General features: G+C 55.3%; 1 protein-coding gene across 2 annotated transcripts in view; it reads left to right on the top strand.

The window, feature by feature from the left end:
* Nucleotides 1-21,565: 21,565 nt before the first annotated feature.
* The window catches only part of LMBR1 (limb development membrane protein 1), a 72,677-nt gene continuing 69,812 nt past the window's right edge, over nucleotides 21,566-24,430 (top strand). For both annotated transcript variants that reach the window (XM_045837815.1, XM_045837814.1), the window contains exon 1: nucleotides 21,566-21,825. In XM_045837815.1, coding sequence (XP_045693771.1) covers nucleotides 21,760-21,825 — 66 coding nt within the window. In that variant the 5' untranslated portion in view covers nucleotides 21,566-21,759. The remainder of the gene's footprint in view (nucleotides 21,826-24,430) is intronic.

The raw sequence follows: 24,430 nt of genomic DNA, 5'->3' as shown, positions 1-24,430 counted from the left end.
TTCGGCTGTTTCCCATCCGTCCGGTCCGTAGTCTGGTCCTGCAGCGGCCTTGCTGGTGGCCTGTCCGGGACCTGGCATTTGGGGCCCCCCTAGACCTGACTCGGGATCCGTGTGTGATAGGCCCCCCGTGCCCCCATGAGTCGGGCCTGCGGAGGGCAGAGCACCGCTGAGCCCGGATCGCTCCCTCTGCTCAGGGGCGTTACAGGCATACTTCATGTAACCAACCTGCTAACGGTTTTTGTTTTCTTTTAAAAACACTTTTGTGCCCTATTAGTGTGTGTGTGTGTGTGAAATCATGCCAGTGTTTCACCGGCTAGCACCCTAGAAACTGCCTAGGGAAAGTGTGTAAATGTGCTTTTTTTAGTGAACAGTTAACTCCAAACTTCCGTCCCCACCCCCCCTCCCACCCCGGTGCCAGCTCGAACTCACGCCCGCCCCTCCTTCGTGGACTCCTCTCGGGTTTTTGTCTTTGTCCATCTGCTGGGTGAAAGGTCAGCCCTTGGGGGGGGGCACGGAGGGGGGCCGCAGGCTCACCCAACCCCCTTCTTCAGCTTCCCTCCCCAGGAGCCACCCAGCCAAGCCCCGCCCTCCCTGGTGGAGAGCATTCGGTCAGGCCCTGGGCACTGCCCGGGCTGTTTGCTCCCGCCCTTCGGACCACGGGCCCTGTGCATGCAGCCCAGGTCCTCTCCAGCCCACGCGCCAGCCGTGGGAGCGCCCACTCGAACCCGCGCCTCTCTACCCCATCCCCCGCCTGAGATGTTTCCGTGACTCTCGGTGCCGCAGAGCCACCGGCTCAGCCATGTTCGGGACGAAAGTGCCCTTCACGTGCGTCTCTGCCTGGGCCACCCGGGGACCCCGGGTGTGGCGGGACAGAGGCATGTCACACTCCCTGAGTGGGGGCCCACCCCGCTTTGCTCAGACACAGTTCCCCTGTGTCCCCACGGCGGCGGGCCTCCTCCAAGTCACACCCGTGCCGTGGGGCATCTGTGACCGGCCACCTCCCCAAAGGGAGCGCTTGCTCCGTCCCTGCTGCTTCCTGCCGTGTATTTCTGCCCACCCCCCTCCGGGACCCAATTCCTGGCACCCAGCAGGCACTCAGGTATTTGTTGGGCCAAGAACCGAGGGAGCAGAAGAGTGACCGAGGTCGTGTGGGGGCAGAAATGAGCTTCCAGAGCCGCCCCGTCGCCCTTAGCCCGCTCCTTCCGGGGTGTGATTACCTGCCGGGCAGCTCTGCCCAGAGCCGCGAGGCCCAGGTGAGGCTCAGCTGGCCCTCACCTGCGGCCACCTGTCGGGTGAGACCCGGAGCAGGACGTGTCCTTGGGATCAGAGGCTCCTAGCGAGGCCTGGCCCTGCCCTGAGCTTGTCGCCAGCGCCTCTGGCCTGTGGTTTATCGTGCGTTGGCTGACGGGGGGCTCACCACTCGACACAGCTCGCCAGATGACGGAGGAGAGGGCGCTGGGTCGCTGACCTCGGCCGACATCCCTCGCCCCGTGAAGACAACTAAAGAAAAGTCCCAGTTCTCTGTTGCGATCTTCAGTCTTTTTAGGTTAGGAGCTGACCGTTTATCACAGGAAGACGCTGATCTATAAATAAATGTGAAAGCCGCCATGCATCTGAGCCTCGGCGGCCCGGGTTGAGGCAATGGTCTGTAAATATATTTGTCTGTGTCATCACCGGTCCCCTTTTTACTAACGGCGTGGCTTCCGTTATGGCTATGAATCTCTTTCCCTATGACCAAAGCCCCTGCAAAACCTCCGCCCCTGGTGCGGGCCGCCGGGCAGCTCTCCCGCATCCCAGCAACGCCGAGTCCGCGGTCCGGGCTCCGTCTGCGCCCCGTCCCTGGTTTCCAGGAGCCCTCCCTGCGCGGCGTCCCGCGTGCAGGGTGCTTGTCCCGCACGCGGAGGTGCTGCCCCCTGTTGGCCGCGCGTGTCACCTGCATGCCCGCGCGAGCCAGGGCCGGGCCGGCAGTTACATTTTGACAGGTGCCCATTCACTTTCTAGATCCAAGCTGAGCCCTCTGTGTTCCCTGGGTAGGATTTCTCTTACTGTCTTTGTTTCGCTGCTCCTGCGGGAGGCTCTGCGGCCAGGCCGTTTCGTGTTCCTGCACAGGGGCTGGCGCGAGGCTCCGGAACGGGACCTGCGCGCCCTCGGTTCCTTGAAGGGGAGGTGCTTTAGTGTGTCCAGCAGCCGGGGGTGGGGGCGGGCGGTCCCTGGTCCTGTCCCTGGGATCTCGAGGCCGCTCTGGGAGAGCACTGGATGGTTTCAGGGGGTCACACCACAACCTTGTTAGGGCGACGGAGAATGTTCACCGGTCCTTTCAAAGACGCTTGTGGGGCTTGCGCTGAAGTCTTGCGCTAAAGCTACTTAGCGCAACGGCCTTGGGTGGAAGTTACTTGTCTGTGTTCAGCATAAGGAGGCTATGTGACACTCATCACGTGTTTGCCGCGAGTCAGCCGCTCTTCTAAGCTGTCTGTAAAATTCATGCGGTGTCCGCGGAAGTCCCAGGAGGCAGCGGTGGGAGGGGCGGGGTAGAGGCCGGGGTCAGGGCCAGTCTGTGTGCTGCCCACCAAGGAGGGTGTCGGCCGAACCTGACTTGCTGGGTCCTTCCAGGTCGACCTGAATGGGCCATGGAGGGCGGCAATGGTTCCTTTCAGGGTCCTTGCCCTTGCAGTTCACCCATGAAAGCTGCGAACTATCTTATGGTGCTTCTGTGGCCTTTCAGCTCCATTTGAAAAATAAGAAAGACAAAGAGTAACTACCCAGAAGAAAACCGGTACCTCTCACCTAATAAGCCATCTTATTGGAGGTTGGACTACAACCTGGGATAATATAGACACTTTTCTTGTTAGCCTAGAGAAATCTTTAGCGACAATCAAACGGTGCCTAAACACTGGCTTTAATAGAGCTGTGTTTTCAATAATGTGGTTTAAAAATACGCAATGGGCCCCGGTTGGTGTGACTCAGTGGACTGAGTACTGGCCTGCAAACCAAAGGGTTGCTGGTTCGATTCCCCATCAGGGCACATGCCTGGGTTTCAGGCCACGTCCCCAGTGGGGGGCATGTGAGAGGCAACCACACATGGATGTTTCTCTCCCTCTCTTTCCCCCTCCCTTCCCCACTCTCTAGAAATAAATAAATTAAAAAAAAAAAAGGACAGGGAGGAAGCTTCAACGCAATCAATCACGAAGCGAAAGAAGCCAGTCCGAACAGGCTGCGCTCTGTGTGGCTCCCACTCCAGGACGTTCTGGACGCGGCAAAACTGCGGGAACAGGAAAAGTATCAGTGGTCCCCGGGGCTTCGAGGAGAGGCAGAGTGACCGGGCGGGGCACAGAGGGTTTAGGGCAGCAAAAGGACATTGCGTGTGACCCTCTGATGATGGACACAAGTCGTTATACGTTTGTCCAAACCCACGGAATGTGCAACACCGAAAGGGACCCTCACATAACTACGGTGATTCTGACATTTTGACGTGTCACTGTGATACAACTTGATACATTTTCGTCCTTTGTGCCCAATGCACCACCTGGTGTGGGTCTTGATCATGGGAGGGGCTGTGCGTGCGGGGCAGTGAGGGGGCACATGGGAAACCCTGTACCTTCCTCTTAATTTTACTGCAAACCTAGGACTGCTCTAAAAAGGTGAAGTCATTAAAAAAAGAAAAAGAAAAAGCTTTGCCTAGACAACAGCTACTGGGGAGGAACAGCTTAAAGATTAATTTAGTTTTTACGTCCTTGGAGGCTCGTTAACTCCTTTTCAGGAAATTGCATACTTAGAGGATGGTGCTCTGCCCTTCTCTCCGACAGAAGACTCCTCAGGCTTCACAGCACAGGTTCTCTTTTTGTCGATAAAGCTCTGGCCACCCCACCCCCCGTTTGTGCTCTGGGCCATGAGCCATGGCGGGGCAGCGGCAGGGGGGTGCTGCTGTGGCCGCCCTGGAGCCAGAGCTGAGTGGACCAGGGGCTCCTCCAGGGCGGGGCCCCAGCGGGTGAGCCTCCCTGCCCCTCCCTCCTCTGGCTCACACCCTGATCACTCCCCGGAAAAGGGAGCCGGAAACCGGAGCAAACGCCGTGGAAAAGGGAGCCGGAAACCGGAGCAAACGCCGTGTGTATGTGTGTGTGTGTGTGTGTGTGTCTGTCAGTCTGTCTGTCTGAGAGTGATTCTGCTCTGCCTCCCTCCTGGGCGGCAGTGTGTTGGGGTACAGAACTGTAGGTTTGGGGCAATTCCCCCTGAATTTGAAAGGTGTGGCTTCATTATTCTCTAGCGTCTGGTGTCTGTGGTTGCCGAGAAATCCGACGGCAATCCGAGTCTTGCCCCTTTCCGAGTCCAGAAGACCTGAAGGCCTTTTTCCATTCCTGTGCCGAGACCTTTTATTTTTTTTGCTTTTATTTATTTTTGCTACTTTCACTGTATTTTAATTTCTACTGATACAAAACCACCCAGGTGGGGGCGCAGGCGGGTGACCCTTCGGTAGTCATGGAGACGAGGCCGTTCCGTACAAGTCCCTCCCCCCCACCAGCCACGCCTCAGATGACCAGTCGGGGCCACCCTTGTTGGCCTGTCACTGGGCCCGTGGGGGCCCGAGGCTCCACAGTGACGGGCGGTCCTGGTGTCAGTGGCCGTGGAGAGGCCGAGGTCCTCGGCGGAGCTGGGCCCTGGGCCGGTCCTTGGGAAGCTGGGTGACCCGGTGGTGGAGCCGCTGCCCGATGGCCTGAGTCCACGCCCCCTGTCCACGTCCTCCAGTGGGTGACACTGGTGGGTCCCGATGTTTCTCTCCCTCTTTCTTCCTCCCTTCCCCTCTGTCTAAAAATAAATACATAAATACATAAAATATATATATATATGAAAGAAATGCATCAGAGAGGGCTGGATGAAAGTGAAGGCACTGGCCAAAGGACGTTTACGCACGGCCCGTGGACACGGACGATGATGTCAGGACTGACTGCGGGGAGGAGGGGGGAGTGGAGGTGGGGACAGGGAGACAAGGCGGGGACAACTGTCGCAGCCTGAACGGGAAGTTAAAAAAAAAAGAAATGTGTCTGTGACACCAGTGGAGTCTTCCTCAGACTGCATTTCTCAGTGTTTTGTAAGCATTACATATGCTAATCGTGTAAGTAAATATTTACATGTTATTCTCCCCCTAACCACAGTGTTTTATTTTCCAGTCGCAGTCTGTCTGCATTCAACACTGTTTTGTATTAGTTTCAGGTGTACACCACAATGGATAGACATTCTTTTTTTAATAAAGATTTTATTTATTTATTTTTAGAGAGGGGAAAGGGAGGGAGAGAGGGAAACACCAATGTGTGGCTTCCTCTCGTGCGCCCCCTACTGGGGACCTGGCCTGCAACCCAAGTATTTGTCCCGGTTTAGAATCAAACTGGCTACGCTTTGGTTCACAGGCGGGTGCTCAGTCCACTGAGCCACACCGGCCAGGGCAGGGTGGACTTTCTTACAGGTTATAGACTGAGGCCTTGGATGTTTCCAGTGCCCGCCTGGCACTGGGCAGAGTTGTTACAATATCCTTGACTGTGTTCCCTGTGCTGGACTTCCCGGACCTGTGACTGATCTGGAACCGTGCCGGAACTTTAAATCTGAGGACTTGTGTCTTCTGCCTCTGACAATTTCTTCTGTTATTGCTTTAGTACTATCCACCCCTCAGTCTCTTTATGCTCTTTCCGGGACAGTCATTGGTTAGATGCCGGATTTGGGGGGGACTGGTGTTCTCACTCTTTTCCTGCTTCCCCTAGTTTTCATCTCTGTCGGTTTGCTCAGCTCTGCCTTCTGGCTTTTCCATTTTTTTTTTTTTTCAATTTCAGCACTTCGAAAGGTCTCTTGCCTAGTTTTTTTCCTCTCCCTATCATCCTGTTCCTGTTTTACTTACGAATACATTGTTTCCCTGTGTCTCCAAGGATACAATGTAGAGTGTTGCTTGAAGTTCCGCTGTTTCCTGTGATGTGTCAGATCGCTCTAGTTGGTTTCTATTTTGAAACAAATAAGTCTTACAATTTCAGGAGCATTGCGCATTTATGTAATTGGAAACGGGATCTGGAAAATGAAAGTGGGAAAATGCAACAATGAATAAAACCATGTCCGCCTTGCCCCGCCCCATGCTGGAGATTGGCACTCTCACTGTCTGCGTGCACATCTTTGCAGGCATGTGCGTATATGCACATGCATGGCACATGCATGTTGGTGTGCTTACAAACACACAGTGCATTTTTCATGGTGATGGGATTGTGGGAACCCATGGTTTCTTGGTTCCCTCTTCCTTGTCTCTCTTGCTCTTTCTCCTTCATATTCCTGGTTTCCCAGAAACACCTGGTCATCCTGGGCTGACCGGCCAGCCAAGAAGGAGGCGATGGTGTGTCCAGAGCGGGTTTTGCAGTGTGGCCGGGGCCGGTCCGTGTCAGGCTGCCCTTTGGGGCGAGCAGGACGGGAGACCCACGGGCTTGTAGGGGACGTGCTTTGCAGGTGAAATGGAGAGAGAAACAGAACCCACAGCCACGGGCGCTGCGGTCCCGGTCCACTTCTCCACGGGTCTGCGGTCCCTTCCCGAGGGCCGCCAGCGTGTCGCCAGGGAGCCGCCCTGGGCTCGCTTCCTGGTGACCCGGCCAGACGTCAGCCGCCCCCCCCCCGGGGGAGCCCTTTATGCTGGAATGCAGAGCAGATAAATGCTCACTTTTCTGTAAGTCACACCGATCACTCGTTCCATTTCGCAGCCTGGGGACCCCTCGTTCTCTCCGAAGCTGCACAACGGTCGACTCTGAGCCCGCGCCCTGCGTTCTCCACCCGACCCTCCCACAGAGCGTGAGTCGGGAGCTGGTCGGCCGACCCACTCCAATCGGTCACTCTCGCGGGGCTGCTCTCTGAGGTCAGCGTTTCCGATGGCCACCATCCCCACGCCCTGTGACACTATGACATCAACCTGCCGGGGCGGCCGGCCGCCGGTTGGCCGTGAGGCCTTTTTGAGCCGTAGGTTAATATATTAACGCAGACCCCGGCTGCCGCCGGGCATTAAATAACGGCCGTGAATGACGGGGAGAAAAACACCCCAGGTTCTCCCGCCGAGGGCGAGATGGATGAGAATGGATCGCTCTGCCAGGAGAACTGAAAAATATGACAACCTCTTATTCCTCTGCCGCGAGGACGCATGTGTATCCACCTCCGCGCTGTTACGAAAAAAAAAACCCCGCTCGCAACCATCCCGCGCCGAAGACACATCAAATCATCTCGTTAATTATGTCGAAGCGGCGCACTGAGGTTCTGCGGCTAATCTAGTTTGAACTTGGCCTCCTCGGCTCGCCCAATATTTTATTTCTCTTCAGGTCATATTAGTCAACCGGGCGAGGGCAGCTGTGTTTATTTATCTTATTAGTTTATTTTAGCCCAGTAGTAAATTGTGCTAGAATTAGAATCATTCCTCCGTTTATATACATCTCACAGTCCCACACAAACTTGACCTTTTACGATGTGGTCTCAACACAGTGTAAATATTAACACTCCTACCGTCATTCCTCCCACTTTTCCGGAGGAGTTTCAGCGGCTGAGAGTACTTTTTTTTTTCTTGGAAACACTTCCCTTTGGTGTTTGATTGTGGCATGGCCTCTCCGTGCAAATAGATACAAAGAGAATCACACATAGTACAACAATGTGCTTTAAAGCCAAAAAGCAAGCCCTGGCCGGGTAGCGCAGTTGGCAAGAGCGTCATCCCGATGCACCGAGGTTGTGGGTTCGATCCCTGGTCAGGGCACACACCGGAGTCATCTGACGAATGCATCAGTAAATGCAACAACAAATCCATGCTTCTCTCCCTCCCCTTTCCTACTTCTCTGCCTAAAATCGATCAATAAAAATAACACAAAACGAGAAAAGAGGAAAAGGAAAGGAAGGGGCTGGTGGAGGGCAGGGGCGAGCTGGGCTCCGGGGCTGTATGGAGCTCACAGGTTTCACCAGGGGGTCGGGGGAGGGCAGCAGGGCCCAGGCCTCTGGGGACTCGGGTCTGGTGGTCCAGCGTCCGTCCGGCGAGGAGAAGCGCCTTCCTTGCACCCCCCTCGCTGACTCCCCTGTCACCGCCCGTGGTGAGAAAGTGAGAACGGGGCGGGGGCTGGGGGCTGGAGGCTCTGATGAGCGCCTGCTGCTTCCCGCGAGGGCTCTCCCAGGGTCAGATTCATCAACTCTGCCCATTTGTTACATTTGTTACCGTGCAGGCTCACGCCCCAGCCTCCCAGGGTCGGAGACTCGATTTTAGCCAAATACCTGGAGGGAATCAGATCCCTACATGGAAGTGGCTACAAGGACAGGCCGGCGGGCTGTTCACTGCAGGGTGAGAGGGTCCCCAGACCGGCGGCCATCTCCCCGGAGGCAGGCCCCGAGGGAAGGAAGCTTAAATGCCACGAGGGCAGCCTGGAGCGGGAGGGCCGCGTTGGGACGGAGGCCAAGGCAGACGGAGCCCCCCCCGCCAGCCCGGAGCAGGAGCGGTCTTGCCTCTAGCCCAGGCCCAGGAACGGCAGCCTCTGGGCCCAGGTCCAGCGAGGTTGGACTGCCCGGTGGGCAGCGCGGGACCCCCACGGCTCCCTGGGGAGGGCCCACGTGTGGGCAGGGCCAGGGCAGCTGTCCTGGGCCTTCCTCTCATCCTCGTCTCTTTCGTTACTTGGATACATTTTAGATGCATTAATGTGTCAGTTCACGGTTGCCTCTTCCAGAAGCCTCCTTCATCCCCTCCTTCTGGTTCGGGATCCTCAGGCCAGAGGATCCCAGCAGGTCCTCAGCTGTGCACACACCGCCCCCCCCCCCCCAGACCACAAGCCCTGAGCCCTGAGCCCTGAGCCCAGGACGGCCGCCCGGGCCTCTGCAGCCTCCCCTTTCCTCGACCCCGGGCAGCGGCTGCGAGTTACCCTGGGAGGCTGGGCTGGTTCCCCAGTCCTGAGGGGACCAACCCCTCACTCTCTCGCCACTGCCCTTCATGTGCAGCCCATAAAAATGTTCTGATTTTTTTGTGTGTTACCCGTGAGACTTTATACACCAAGCTCCCCACCTCGGAGTGGTGCAAGCCTCGGGCGTCAGGACGGATCTCAGAGGGATTACCCAGAAAACGTCTTGTTTTGAAAAATGATACACAAAGTCCTGGCTGGTGTGGCTCAGTGGATTGAGCATAGGCTGCAAATCAAAGGGTTGCAGGTTCGATTCCCAGTCAGGGCACAGGCCTGGGTTGCAGGCCAGGTCCCCAGTGGAGGCCATGGGAGAGGTAACCACACACTGATGTTTCTCTCCCTCTCTTTTTAAAGAAGAAAAATGATACACAGACTATTCCTTCATTCCCTAACTTTCTTCCATCGTGGAAAATCTCACAGTGCACAGAACTAGAGAAAGTCGTGCAGTGAATCCCACGGACCCTCCACACAGCCGAAGTGTATAACCCTCCTCGGTTCATCTCCTCCCAAACCTTCATCTTTCCCACCAGGTTATTTTGGGCAAAGTCTCTGACCTCATATTATTGTACCCTGGAAATAGTTCAGTATCGTGCAGGTAGCCATGTCTGCGATCGTTTTAATGTGGTGAAACACCCCTGAGATAAATTTACCATTTTAACAATGTTTAAGTGTCCAGCACGGTGGCGTCGAGCTCACTCGCTCTGCCGTGGGACCGCCACCACCATCGCCATCTCCAGAGCTTCCTCATCTTCCCAAACGGAAGCTCCGTCCCATTAAATTGCACCCCCCGCCCCCGCCCACCACCTTCTGCTCTGCCATTGATCTTGACCACCCCCGGAGCCCCGTGCAGGGGGCTCACACAGCATGAGTCCTTTTGTGTCTGGCTGATGTCACTCACAACAAGGTTTCAAGGTTTACAGATAGATACACTTTCAAAGGCTCAAACTGCCTAACACTGTGCGCAATCTCCCACAGAGCCCTCCCTTATTTTGCAGGGGGCAGGAGACAGAGTCAGAGCACAAGGGGGGGCGGAGGCAGGGGGGCTGGGAGGGAGTGTCTCCTTTACATGCCACGGAGTCCCCCCTTTTCCAGGGGGCGGGAGGGACATCGAGCAAGGGAGGAAACCGTTCGCAAGGACCAGAAGCGGAGGCTTTGAGAGACCACCCACATGCACCGGGGTCCCCTTGCAGACGGGCTCCGGGGGAAGAACGCCCCTGAAATGGCTGTAACTGAGTGAAGCGGCCCCCCCACCCCAGGCACAAGACCACAGTCAGGAGCAGGGCAGGGCCGCCTCTCTCCGGTCAGTTATCTGCTGCCGTCACCCCGTCTGTCCAGCCTCTGGTTCGCAGCAGTCTCTCTGCTTCTTGGTTCACGGCTCAGCCGAAAACGTCCTCGTTCCAGATGAAGCTGACACTTGGGCGCTCCAGGAACTAGTGTAATTATCAGACATAGGCAGCCGTTTCTCCTAAAGTCTAAGCAGAGGCTGGCTGGGGCGGGTTACGTTGTTACACGCAGAGCGACGTAACCGGCCCCAGCCAGCCTCTGCCTGCGGGCACTTATCCGTCAGCTCTGTTTCGGCAAGCACGCTCAGTTCCTGCAGAGCGCTGAGCATGGGGGACTAGTGGGCAAACCTAAAAGGAAACAACAAAAAAAGAGAGGCTGCAGAAGCCTTCTTCACCCCAAACGAGGTATCAGGTCACCCTACCGAGGACAGAAGGAGGGACAGCACTGCACCGGTTGGGACCAGGCGTGACCGTGGCCCACAGGGCAAGCTCGGCTGTCTGCCGGGTTGCAGTGGTAACAAGTGGGCGGGTGTCGGTTTCGACTCTGAGCGTCTGCATCCGGGCCAGAGCAGGGCGTGGGGCGGCTGCAGTGAGTGCCCGGCTGGGCTCACGGCCACGTTCCCGCTGACCGCTGCCGCTCGTCCTCTCCCTGGGCCCTCGGCGTCCGCCCTGGGCGAAGGGGTCCGGTGGCTCTTCAGAGAGCCAGTTCCTGCCCCTGCCCCTCGGCCTCGGACCTGGCCCCCGGGCCGTGTCACTTCTGTAGTGGCTACTCTCATCGCTCTGTCTTGCCCCCGTCTGGGGAAGAGGGAGACCCGCCCCGACGGGATGGCCAGGGCCCCGCACCTGCCCCCGAGTGCCCTGGAGCCGTCCTGCGTCCCCGCTTTTGTCCTTGCGCCGCACACAGACCTGCTCCCCTTCGCTGACGAGGCAGAGGGCGGAGGTGGGGATGCTTTACCGTCTGAGCTGCTCCGCTGCATCTGATTATCTACAGGCATCCAGGGTGGGCATGGCGGCGCGGTGTCCCTGCCTACCAGGAATTAACCACACTGGAATTTAATTACAAGAGAACATCCGTGGTTTCGGATGCAGCGTATTCCTCTCGCTTCTGAAAATTAATCTGATTTATTCCCGCTTGGACGTCTCGCGCCTCTGAAACAAATCTTCCCGAAAGCGGCCAGCGCGTGCTTTCTCTCCGATGAGCTCACTTCGGAAGGCGGCCGAGAGACGTCCCAAAATAACTCCTCGTCTGAGGCGGGGCTGATTTGTGTGCTTTTAAAAATAATCGTTATTCATGTAGTTCACGTCCACGGGTCATGCTTATACGCTCTTTGGTTTCTACTTTTCCCGTACTCTTCTTGTGTGGACAGGGAGGCCCTGTCTATGTTCTCCCTGCCATCTATGCTGCTTATTCTCCGTACCTTCCCCCCTCTCTCCTCCTCCCACTCCCCTGTGATAACCCTCCATGTGATCTCCATTCCTGTGGTTCTGCTCCTGTTCTAGTTGTTTGCTTAGTTTGTTTTTGTTTTTGTTTTAGGTGTGGTTGTTAATAATTGTGAGTTTGCTGTCCTTTTACTATACATGTTTTTTTTTCTTTTAATCTTCTTTTCTTAGATAAGTCCCTTTAACATTTCATAAAATAAGGGCTCGGTGATGATGAAATTCTTTAACTTGACCTTCTCTGAGAAGCACTTTATCTGCCCTTCCATTCTAAATGAAAGCTTTGCTGGATAGAGCAATCTTGGATGTAGGTCCTTGACTTTCATGACATGGAATACTTCTTTCCAGCCCCTTCTTGCCTGCAAGGTCTCTTTTGAGAAATCAGCTGACAGTCTGATGGGAACTCCTTTGTAGGTTACTGTCCCCTTATCTCTTGCTGCTTCTAGGGTTCTCTCCTTCATTTTAATCTTGGCTAATGTAATTATGATGTGCCTTGGTGTGTTCCTCCTTGGGTCCAACTTGTTTGGGGCTCTCTGGGCTTCCTGGAAGTCTATTTCCTTTGCCAGACTGGGGGAGTTCTCCTTCATTATGTTTCCAAATAAGTTTTCAGTTTGTTGCTCTTCCTCCTCTCCTTCTGGTACCCCTATAATTCAGATGTTGGAATGTTTAAAGCTCTCCTGGAGGTTCCTAAGCTTCTCCTCATTTTTTTGAATTCTTGTTTCTTCATTCTTTTCTGTTTGGTTGTTTCTTTCTTCCTTCTGGTCCACACCATTGATTTATGTCCCAGTTTCCTTCCCATCACTATTGGTTCCCTGTACATTTTCCTTTATTTCACTTAGCATAGCCTTCATTTTTTAAATCTAATTTGTGACCAAATTCAACTGATTCTCTGAGCATCCTGATTACCAGTGTTTTGAACTGTGCATTTGATAGGTTGGCTATCTCTTCATTGCTTAGTTGTGTTTTTTCTGGAACCTTGATCTGTTCTTTGATTTGGACCTTTTTTTTTTCATCTTGATGTGCCTGTTTCGTATGAGGGGCAGAGCCTTAGGTGTTCATCCGGGCGGGGCAGCCAACTTCTCTGCACTGACGCTGTTTGTGGGGGCGGGGTCCCAGAGGGAACAGTGCCGATCGCTCTCTGCTGGATTCCAGTCACTGTCCCTGCTACCCACAAGCAAAGTGGGCCCCTCTGCTGCTGATTCCTGGGTGGGTGGGTCCATGTATGTTCTAGGACCCTGTGGGTCTCTTCAACGGACTCTCCTGTGAGGCTGGGAGTTTCTCCTGCCGCCTCAACCCCCACAGGTGTTTTCAGTCAGAGATTTGAAGGCTTTATTTCCCCGCACTGGAACCCCAGGTTGTGCGGTCTGTCTCGCTCCCCAGTTGTTCCTCCCGGTTTATCTGTGCGTGAACGTGGGACCGCCCCGTCCTCCAGCCGCCTCCTTGCCGCGAGTCCTCTCCGCCCGGCTGCCCGTCTCTGCTCTCCTACCGGTCTGGATGGATGTTTCTTCTTTAACTCCTTGGTTGTCGGACTTCCATACAGTTTGATTTTCTGGCAGTTCTGGTTGTTTTTTGTTTTAAAATCTGTTGTCCTTCTTCTGGTTGTGGGAGGAGGCACAGTGTGTCTACCTACGCCTCCGTCTTGGCTGGAAGTCTCTGCTTCTGCCTTTCTTGTTTCGCCTCTTCCACATTGGCAACACGCTTCCCTTGGAGGACTTTTCTCATCCGCGAAACAAAAAAAGAAAGTCAGTCAGGGTAAGATGGGGTGAACAGGGAGGTTGCAGCATGGGGTCCTGCCGTCTTTGGTCACAAACTGCAGAACACTCAGCGCAGTGTGGGCAGGTGGGCTTATCAATCACCCATCACGCAATGGGCACACATGTTGAAAAAGTCTTCAAAGAAGTTCACTGAAGCTGAACACCACCTCTCACAACAGCGCCAGCTGGTGCATTGATCCAGATGGATTCCTAGGACACTCACCCAGTGGGGAGAAGGCTGGACTCCAAGGGGCTCGCTTTCCAGGAGATCATTCCAGGTTTTTGGGGGTCCCCACCCATACACTATGACACATTTAACTGGCTGTCTGACACCTGCCCCGGTCCTTTGCAAACTCCCTGAACAGTGAGCCCAGGCAGCAGTGGACAGGCGTGTGACACGGGGCTCCAGGCACAGCCCCGGGGGAAGCCAGACTCCGAGTTCTCAGTCAAGGCCATTCATGAAGCCTTTACGTTGGAAAACCCAAAACAGCAACACCGACTGTAGATTGGGCACTGGAAGGGCCACCCCACTCTGAGGTAAAAAACACTAGAGGTGTGCCAGGAAAATGATTACAAAAGTGTTTTTTCTTTTCTTTTTCATTTTTTTAAAAAAATATTTTATTTATTTATTTTTAGAGAGGGAAGAGAGGGAGATAGAGAGAGAGAAACATCAATGTGCGGTTGCTGGAGGTCATGGACTGCAACCCAGGCATCTGCCCTGACTGGGAATCGAACCTGCGACACTTTGGTTCACAGCCTGCGCTCAATCCACTGAGCTACACCAGCCGGGGCACAAAAGTGTTTTTTCAAGCCAGCATTTTTCTCTGTGGCCACAACCAACACTGACCAAGACAGCCGACGAGAATAAAATCACCCATGTCTCTCCAGGAAGCCAGTAGGTGTCCCGGGAATGTCGGGCTTCGCTCGCCGAGAGGACCTCATGGGATTCAGAGACGGTCCCCGGCTGGCTGGTCGTGCTCTGGGCCGCACACTCTCGGGCCGTCGGGCAGGATTTATAGGGAGGAGGATTTCTGTAGCTGGTGTTATTGATGGCAGGTGGGAGGCTCAGCAGACGCTGGGAATCGGAAGCACTTCTGAAAAACCCCCTTTGCACTTGGAAGGGCTATAAATCTAAAAATAATCTTGAATTCACCAGCAATCCTTTTATGCAATAAGTTGATAGCAAATATATTACTGAAGAGACACTTAATTACCTTAAAATCTACCACAGTTAGGAATGTATTGCAGCTCTTAAATTATCATTTAATTTTGTAACAGTAAAAAAATAAATATTTTTACGCTTCGTTTTTCTCCTTTGGAGTTCCACCTTTCATCCGCACGCATATAAAGACCAAGTAGCCCCGTTTATAAACTGATATCCCAGGGAGCTCCAAAATTCCCTAAATATAGCATTTTTTCATTGATTTGAGAGAGAGAGAGAGAAAGACATCTTGGTACCCCGTGCCCTGATCAGGAATCAAACCGGCAACGTTTTGGTGTATAGGACAACGCTCCAACCAACAGAGACACCCAGTCAGGCTAAAAAGCTGATTGATAAAAAGATTTTATTTATTTATTTTTAGAGAGGGGAAGGGAGGGAGAAAGAGAAGGAACCATCACTGTGTGGTTGCCTCCCACGTGCCCCCTACTGGGGACCTGGTCCGCAACCCAGGCCTGTGCCGTGACGGGGAATGGAAACAGCAACCCTTTGGTTCACAGGCCGGCGCTCAATCCACTGAGCCACCCCAGGGCTGCATAAGGCATTTCTGAGTCTGTCACTGTGACCTCCCTGTCCTCGCCTGCCACAAGCCTTTCCGGAGAAGCGCTCTGAGCTCCGTGTGGGGTCCTAGACAGGGGAGGGGCAGGGGCGTGGTCCTTGTGGAGGACAGAGGCCGAGGACACAAGTCACACGGACAGACAGATCCACGTTGACAGCAAGGACTGTGTGCTGGTGCCAGAGGTTGCCTCACAGAGCAACACAGGGACTCGGGCTGTTTCGTGTCCCAGTGGGCGGCTCACGGGTCGCCCCCCCGCCCCTCGCCCCTTCCTGCTTCCTTTTAGCGTTTATGCTGTGGAGAGGACTGCCGACTTCCTGGATAGAGTGGTTTTATGACACTCACTGGAAAATGGGTTTGAAAGTGCTGTAAATGGGGGACATTAGCAGCAGGATGCCTGGGAGAGCCACAGCTCAGGGGGCACGAAGGTGACGGATATTTGTCACGGTTCACAAGCTGCCTGGCTCCGCCTCTCAGCCCCTTAAGGAACACGGAGCGCCTCCTCCCGCCGGAGAGGAGGCTGCAGCCGGGGCTGCTGCTTTTCCGGGGGCCCACCGGGGCGGCGGGCGGGCCTGGGCTGTGTGGAAATGCAGGCTGCCCCTGTGGCTGTGACCTGCCCCTCAGCAGAGAAGAGCCCCTTCCCAGAGAAACTCTTCAAGAAGTGTGTTTTGTCTGCAGGCGTGGCTTGCAATGCAAGAGCTGAGAAAATCATGTCCGTTTACTGAATATCGCACGTATAAAAAGATGTGTACCGTGTTAGACGGGAAATCTCAAAGGTTGTCAAAATGTCAGTTCTCCCTGACTCAGCTCCTGCCAGGTGCCAAGTGGATCTGGGGCTTGGGAGGTAATGACAAATGATTCCAAGTTCATCTGGAAAAAATAACCATTGGAGAGGAACCAGGACATCCAAATGGGGGCAAGGGGACACCCCCTTCTTTCTGGGCCATTCTCAGTGTGTGGCCTGGGCTCTCAGGGGTTACATCTCCTCGAGGCCAGGGGCAGTCCCAGCTGTTCCCCCGGCCCCCCAAGGCAGGGCAGACTTTATTGACCCCTAGTGGTCTGCTCCAGGACTGGCCCTGGGCCTGGCAGCCCCCGGGGAGGCCTGGGTAAGGCTTGTGTTCCCCAGAGTGAATTCCCCAGGTCCCTGCAGGCGCCTCCCTTCCACCTGGCCAGGCCTGGGGGCACGTGCAGACTGAGGACGCAGCCGCTCCTTCCCCAGCCAGCTCCCGCTCCAACCGCCTTTGCTGCGATGGGGCTGGGCCCAGGGCGGCCTTTGCCAAAGGTGCCTGGGCGCTTTCAACCTCCTCTGCAGCCAAGGAGAGGAAACTCCCAGGCGGGGAGGGGAGCCACCAGTGTGCAGAGAAACAGTGTTGCCTTGCAGAGATACACAAAACAGAGTGGAAACAATGCGAGTCTGTCTGCACAGCCCTGGCTGGATAAAGGGGTAAGTATGTATCTGCAGGGGATAGAAGACCCGCGGAGATGTGTTAAGTGAAAGTATCATGTGGTAAAGTCTCAGTTACACAGTGAAAATGCTTACATGCGTGTAGACAATTCTGGAGGGGTGGCTAGCTAGCCACACTTACCCCACTACTGCTTACGAGGAGCAGATCTGCGGGAGGGAGGGAGGGAGGAGGAGGACTGCGTTCTCATACCTTCCCCCCGTTTCCCTCTTTCTCCTCCTTAGAAAGTGCAACGGAAGAGCTGGCATGAACAGGGCAGGCCCCTACCTTCTCTGGGCTTGAGTTTTCAAAACTGTACAGTGGGCACCATGAGTACCTCTAAACAGAACGATGGTGAACCCGAAATTAGATAATATAACGAGGCTATCAGAACAGTGCCTGGCAAACAACAGTAAGTGCTCAGAAATGTTTCCTATTTTCACTAAAAAATGAAAGTTCAAGAAGCCAGTGGGGGGGCCAGTGGCGGGGGGGTGCAATGTTGGGTGAGGGGTGTTCCGGAAGTGACAGCAGCCCCGACTCCAAGGTGGGGGGCGGGGGGGGCCCAGTGCAGGGAAGTTGTAGCTCCAGCCATTCCTCGGGCCCAGGGGGCTGGGTGGTCTCTGCGGGAGGGCGAGGCCAGGGCGGCACAGGGACCCGCTGGAGCTGGGAGGGTTCCTCTTGCCGGGGCTGGGGGTCAGCAGGCCTGGGTTTTCCGGTCGCAAACCCGTGTCTCTTCAGGAAAGCCCGGGTCTTGCTTGCACGCCAGTAGGAGCTTTCTAACGGCAGCTCCGCCCACCTGCGACGCCCCTGGGGGTCCCTGGACGGTCTTGCTCCCTGGGCCGAGAGGTGAGGTGCACTTGACTGACCGCTCCTTCTCCCCGCTTTGACTCCTCCCCCTCCTAAATCCTGCCTGTCGGACTCGGAAGGAAAAAAGAAGCAAAGATGGGCAATTAAAGCCAAGAAAGACAGTGCCTGACTAAATTCATTAGAAGCCAATAAAAATGATTGAAGTCAACCTGCAGTGAGTTAATGTGTATTTACGATATTGCCTTTGGAGACTGTGCTAAATCGTCTCCCGGTTCGCTGAACCCGAGCCCTGCCCTGCGTAATCGCTCGGAGGGCCTGACACACGCCCACACGAGGACGAGGGGCGGGCACTCTCGCAGGACCAGGTGGTGGCGAAGACACAGGAGACCCAGTCCTCCCCGGGCCTGGTGATGAGAGGGGCCGGGACGGTGGGCCCTGCTTGTGGGGGTCAGTTCTGTGTCGGCGTGGCTGCGCCACGGGCACCCAGACGTCCAGCCTGAAACTACGCGGGGTGTGTGTCTGGGAGGGTGTTTCTCTGTGGACATTAACATCTGAATCTGTAGACCGAGCACAGCAGACTGCCCTCCCCAGCGGGCCGGGTCTCATCACAGGTCTGAACAGGACAAGAGGGCGTGACTGCTTTTGAGCTGGGACATCGGTCTTCTCCTGAACTTGAGATGGAACTACGTCATCCGCTCTCCCGGGCATCCAGCCCTCGGGCTTCGGTTCGTGGGGGCTTGTCAGCCTCCATAATCATGGGGGCCAACTCCTCCTTATCTTTCTGTCTCTCCATCCATCCATCCATCCATCCATCCATCCTTCCATCCATCCATCCATCCATCCATCCATCCATCCATCCATCCAACAATCCATCCATCCATCCATCCATCCATCCAACAATCCATCCATCCATCCATCCATCCATCCATCCATCCATCCTTCTATCCATCCATCCTTCCATCCATCCAACAATCCATCCATCCATCCATCCTTCCATCCATCCATCCATCCTTCTATCCATCCATCCTTCCAACCATCCTTCCAACGATCCTTCCTTCCTTCCTTCCTTCCTTCCTTCCTTCCTTCCATCCATCCATCCATCCCATTATCTATCTGTCCACACCTGTCTCTCTGTCTCCTATTGGTTGTGTTTCTCTCAAGAGCCCCAGCAGATGCACCGCTCCTGGACTTCAGGGTAGGGGGGTGTTTGCACACATGCATGCAGAAGAATTTGGGGGGGAGGGGAAGAGGAGGGGTTGGGGCAGAACCTGGAACAGAGGGACCTGAGGGTTTCACTCCACGCCTCCCAGGAAGACGAAGGGTCTGGGTTTTACTGCTCAGAGGGGGCACTGGTGCTGCAAAAAGACCTAGAGTTGGTGAGTCGGATGCACCTGGGCTCGAAGGTGGGCCACACAGACCAGGTCGGGTCCTCACCTGCCCTGTCCAAGCCTTGGTGTCGTCGACCATCCCGAGGAGCTGACAATGTTTGCCTCACAGGGTGATCGCCATGGTGACATTGTGGGATGTGTGGGGGCGCCTGGGATGTAGTGGTCGTTCTACAAGAGCTGGTTCCCCACGGCCCTGGCTCTCCCTCATTCACGTGGACGTGAGGTGCTGACGTCAACTGTGAGGACAGGTGTGCTCAGTGTCCCACGAGTGGCTGGAAAGATCACTCCTGTCGCTCTTGTGTTCTGCCCCTGCACTCCGCAACAACAGCACTGAAGCAGTCTTCTCCCCACGTGTGCTCGCAGCTGTGAATGCACGAGGGAAGGAAGAGACTGCAGCTGTCGGGAGAGACTTTGTGGGGAAGGACGGGGTCCCTGAGTCTGATCAGCAGGGATGGGAGAGGCTGTGGGGGGGTTGAAGGTGCCAGGCCTCCGGCCAGCAAGGCTCTGGGGTTGGAGGGGGGGGCTGGGCTGCAGGAAAGGGCTCTGCAGGGAAAGAAGTGGGGGCAATGGCTGGAAGGGTAGTGTGACCCCAAAGCCAAGGTCTGGAATGCCACGTCTAGGAGCTTGATTTTATTGCACAGTTAATGAGATGACTGCATCACGGTGCTCTGAGTGGAGGAGAAAACTGTGTTTTGGGGAGATTCGCGGTTTAGAGGGATGCGGAAACGAGGGTGTTGGCTGCGGGGGCAGAGATAACGGGACCACCCATCTCCAGGTTGGTTGGGGCCAATGGACACAGCGGCAGTTGGAGGGGGCCCAGGGGCTGGGAGAAAGGACAGGCCCTGATGCACAAGCACATCTCTGTAGTTTCCATCCTCTTTTCTAATGTCCCTTTGGCCAAAGAAAGTCCCATGTCCAGGCTCAGGTTTAAGGGTGGAAAATAGACTCCGGTTCTTGCTGGAGAGGCCGAGCCACAGGCCACGCGGCGAGGGTGGAGGGAGGGGTGAGCTCAGGACCACTGGAGGCCGGGCCCTGGGCTGAGTGGTGTAAGTGCCACAGACGGGAAGAGAGAGCCCAGGACCCAGGCTGAGGCGGGGGAGTGTCCGCAGACAACCTTGTAAAAGGAGACAGAGAGGCTTAGACGGTCGACATGTTGGGTTAGGGAGACCAGCCGCGCCGCAGGCACCCACTTTCTGGAACAGGTGACGAAATGCCACACATCTTTTCTTTCTTTAAGATTTTATTTATTCATTTTTAGAGAGGGGAAGGGAGAGAGAGAGAGGGAGAGAAACATCACTGTGTAGTTGCCTCTTGAGCGCCCCCTACTGGGGACCTGGCCCACAGCCCAGGCCTGTGCCCTGACTGGGAATCAAACCGATGACCCTTTGGTTCACAGGCAGGCGCTCAATCCACTGAGTCACACCAGCCAGGGTGCATCTTAATTTTTTAACTCAATTTTTATTTATTTATGTTTAGAAATAAAACCGATTATCATATTCCAGGGTATTATTTTGCATATGGTTATTGTTATTGCTTTCTAGAGTTATTTTTTAAAAAATTTTGTTTAAAGATTTTATTTATTTATATTTAAAGAGGGAAGGGAGGGAGAGAGAGAGAGAGGGAAACATCAATGTGTGGTTGCTGGGGGCCGTGGCCTGCAACCCAGGCATGTGCCCTGACTGAGAATCGAACCTGCGACACTTTGGTTCGCTGCAGCCTGCGCTCAATCCACTAAGCTACACCAGCCAGGGCTTAGAGTTACTGTTTAACACATAGGAATTAGTACTACCTGTATATAATGTGCATCCTTATTTTTCCCTCAAAAATTTGGGCAAAAAGTGCATACTATACATGGCAAAATATGGCACATACCATAAAATCATTTGAAAGCAATTCGTAGATTTTCTTGCTTCCTAATGATGTTCAATTGAAGATGCAAAAAACAAAAATCATAGCCAACAGGACTGTAAATGACTTCCTTATAGTCAAATAAATAAAAAATAAAATGATGAATATTCCTTCTAATGCAATTTTATAGCAGAAAACAAAACAAAACAAGAAACACCAAGCCAAACAAAAACCAATAAAAGATCCTTAATGAAGAATGGGGTGAATGACTGTGTCTGGCATGTTTGTCAGCCCCCTAATAAACCTGCTGTCCAGGGTCTGCCAGTGCACAGGGCTGCCCTGCGAGTTGGCAGGGGTCCCACCTTCAAGGCTATCGACATTTGCCAGGTGGGGAAGCCCCAGAACTCTGGTCGCGGAGCCCCTTATCAGACCCGGAGAAGCCAGGTTTCCGCCCACAGCATGTCCCGAAACAGCCGATTTCGAACCTGTACTTACTCTGGCAGAGAGCGAGTTTCCGTGGGAGAGCTCCTGCCGGCCTCTGCCCCAGGGCCCTGCAGGCTGAGTGGGGTACGGGGTACGGGGTACCGGGTGCCGCGTGCCGGGTGCGACTCTGCCGTAAACGACCAACTATTGTGACTAGAGCGCCGACACTGGGCCGGCCCGCGCATCTCCACTTGTCACCCTCACTGGAAGGGGAACAGCCTCTGCTAAGTCACCCGTAAGGCCCCCTCCCGCAGCTCTCAGCGGCCTCGGTCCCCTGGGGGCGTGGCACCAAGCCCCGGGCCCGCCCCTCCCGCCCTCGCCACGCCCCCACCGCCTTAGGAACGCGGACGCCGCGGCGCGCTCCTCTGACGCACGGCGCCTTTCTGTGACGTAGGCCCCGCCCCAGCCCCGCCCCGGATTGCTGGGCGCCGGCCCTCTACCGCGAGCGGCTTCTTCTGAGGCGGCGCTGAGGCGGCGGCCGTGGTCGCGGTCTCAGTCCCCGCCCCGCCGGCTGTGGCCCGCTGTGGTCCCGGCTCAGCACAGCGGCCGCCCAGCCCCTCAGGTCGGCGGGCGATGGTACGGCGGGGCGCGCGGGCGCGGGCATGACGGAGGATGGAAGCGCAGGACGAGGTGTCGGCGCGGGAGCAGCACTTCCACAGCCAAGTGCGGGAGTTCACGGTGAGCGGGGCCCCGCTCTCTGCCCCCGGCCCCCGCCTCCTTTCCCGGCCCCTCCGCCCCCACCGAGTGCCGCCCGCCCCGTCGCCTCCGGCTGGCCACCTGCGCCGCTCCCTGCCCGGCTCCGCCCCCGCGCGCGCCCACCGCCCGCCCGCCCGCCTCCGCCGCGCGCGCGGTCCCGTCGAGTCACCTGTGGTCCCGCGCGGAATGCCGTGGCGCCCCCGCGCCCACACCGTCTCTGCCCTTCCTGGGTCGGGGTGGCGGGGCCTGGCGGGGAGACGGGCGCGCGTGCGGGTCCCGGCGGCGCGGGGCGCTCAGCCCCGCCTCCGTCGCTCCGCCGTCGGCCCGCCCGCAGCCCGCTTGTATTAAGGCCGAGACCACGCTCTGCCGGGGGAGGACCGGCGATTCGCGGGCCTGCGTCCCTGCTGCTCCGAGGCAGCCTCGCGGAGGAGGCCCCTCTCCTGGCCCCGGTTTGGCCCGCGCCGCTGCCGGGGTGTCGGGCGCTGGCGTGGCCGTGGGAACCCGCCTGGAGGCTTCCGTCACGCGGCGCCCAGCGCGCAGTGCCCCGGTGCTCGTCGGCGTCTGCCAGACGGCGGAGGCGCGCCAGCTCCTCCCCGCTTCTCTCAGGCGCGGCCCCGGGGCTGGAGGGGAGAAGGTGGCTTCCCGTGGCCCCGTCGGTGCGGATGCCGATGTGGACGCCGCGAGTCCCCTGGGCTAAGTCTCAACCTCGGAGCAGAGAGGAGCCGCGGGTCGGAACTGCGCGGGGGGAGACCGAGTTGGATTTCAATTTGCGAACCAAACCTGCGGCGACCGAGGGGGGCGCACGACTAAGCGCGCGCCCAGTTGGAGGCCTGCGACCCGCCTCCCGCCCCAGCGACTGGCGCCCCCGACGGTGACTGCTGCCGGGCTCCGCGGGGCCTTTCGCGAAGTCGCAGTGGTGCGCGGGGGTGCGGGCGGCGGCTCGTCCGCGCGCGCGCGCTCGTGCCTGGTTCCCACCCAGGGACGCCTGCGAAGCTCCTGCACGTGTCCGCGGTCGAGGCCCCGCGGTGCGCGAGGCGCGGGGCCTCTCCTCGTTGCCACGCGTGGTGTTTTCTGCCCTCCACGTGCTCTCAGGTACGCGTGCCCCGGTTTTTATCCCACGGAAGATTTTATTGAATTTCCCCGGTGCTTTGAATTTCGGAGGCCTTTTCGTGCGTTTATTAGTCACTGGGAAATCTTATCTGAAGTGTCTGCAAGTCTTTTCCCCATTTTTAAATGAATTTATCTTTTTAATGTTGATTTGCAAGAGTTTTTTATTCGCGATACGGTACATTGGTCGGAGATGTAGATGCGGCAACTCAGTGACGTCTTCTAACTAGCGGAAATTCTTAGTTTTAATACAGTTCACTGTATCAAGTGCTTTTTTACGATCGGTGCTTTTTTATGTCCCGTTTGAGAAATCTTTGCTTACTTCAAGGTTATGAGGAACTTCTCTTGTGCTTTTCCCTAACTGCTTAATCGATTTGCTCCATCCCATTGAGGTCTGAGTTCCTTTGCAGTTTATTGCTTGTGTGTGCGGTGAAGTAGGAGTCACACGTTTCTTTTTTAAAAATATATTTTATTGGTTACGCTATTACAGTTGTCCCATTTTTTTCTCCCCTTTATTCCCCTCCATCCCATACGCCCCCTCCCACCATCATTTCCCCACCCTAGTTCATGTCCATGGGTCGTACATATAACTTCTTTGGCTTCTACTTTTCCTACACTGTTCTCAACCTCCCCCTGTCTATCTTCTACCTACCATCCATGCGACTTATGCCCTGTACCTTTCCCCCTCCCTCTCCCTTCCCTGATGACAACCCTCCATGTGACCTCCATTTCTGGGATTCCATTCCTGTTCTAGTTGTTTGCTTAGTTTCTTTTTATTTTTGTTTAGGTTCAGTTGTTGATAGTTGTGAGTTCATTGTCATTTTACTGTTCATAGTTTTGATCTTCTTTTTCTTAGAAAAGTCCCTTTAACATTTCTTATAATAAGGGCTTGGTGATAATGAACTCCTTTAACTTGACCTTGTCTGGGAAGCACTTTGTCTGCCCTTCCATTCTAAATGACACCTTTGCTGGATAGAGCAATCTTGGATGTAGGTCCTCGTCTCTCATGACTTCAAATAATTCTTTCCAGCCCCTTCTTATCTTCAAAGTTTCTTTTGAGAAATCAGCTGATAGTCTGATGGGAACTCCTTTGTAGGTAACTGTCTCCTTTTCTCTAGCTGCTTTTAAGATTCTTTCTTTATCTTTAATCTTTGGCTAATGTAATTATGATGTGCCTTGGTGTGTTTCTCCTTGGGTCCAACTTCTTTGGGACTCTCTGAGCTTCTTGGACTTATATGTCTATTTCCTTTGCCAGATTGGGGAAGTTTTCTCTCATTATTTTTTCAAGTAAGTTTTCAGTTTCTTGCTCTTCCTCTTCTCCTTCTGGCACCCCTATGATTCGGATGTTGAAATGTTTAAAGGTGTGTCAGAGGTTCCTAAGCTTCTCCTCATTTTTTTGAATTCTTGTTTCTTCATTCTGTTCAGGTTGAATGTTTGTTTCTTCCTTCTGCTCCAAACTATTGATCTGAGTCCAGGTTTC

The sequence above is a fragment of the Phyllostomus hastatus genome, unplaced genomic scaffold, assembly GCF_019186645.2.
Source record: "Phyllostomus hastatus isolate PE091 unplaced genomic scaffold, TTU_PhHast_1.1 phas_contig_244, whole genome shotgun sequence".
Lineage (NCBI taxonomy): Eukaryota > Metazoa > Chordata > Mammalia > Chiroptera > Phyllostomidae > Phyllostomus > Phyllostomus hastatus.
This window is presented reverse-complemented; position numbering and strand designations above follow the sequence as displayed.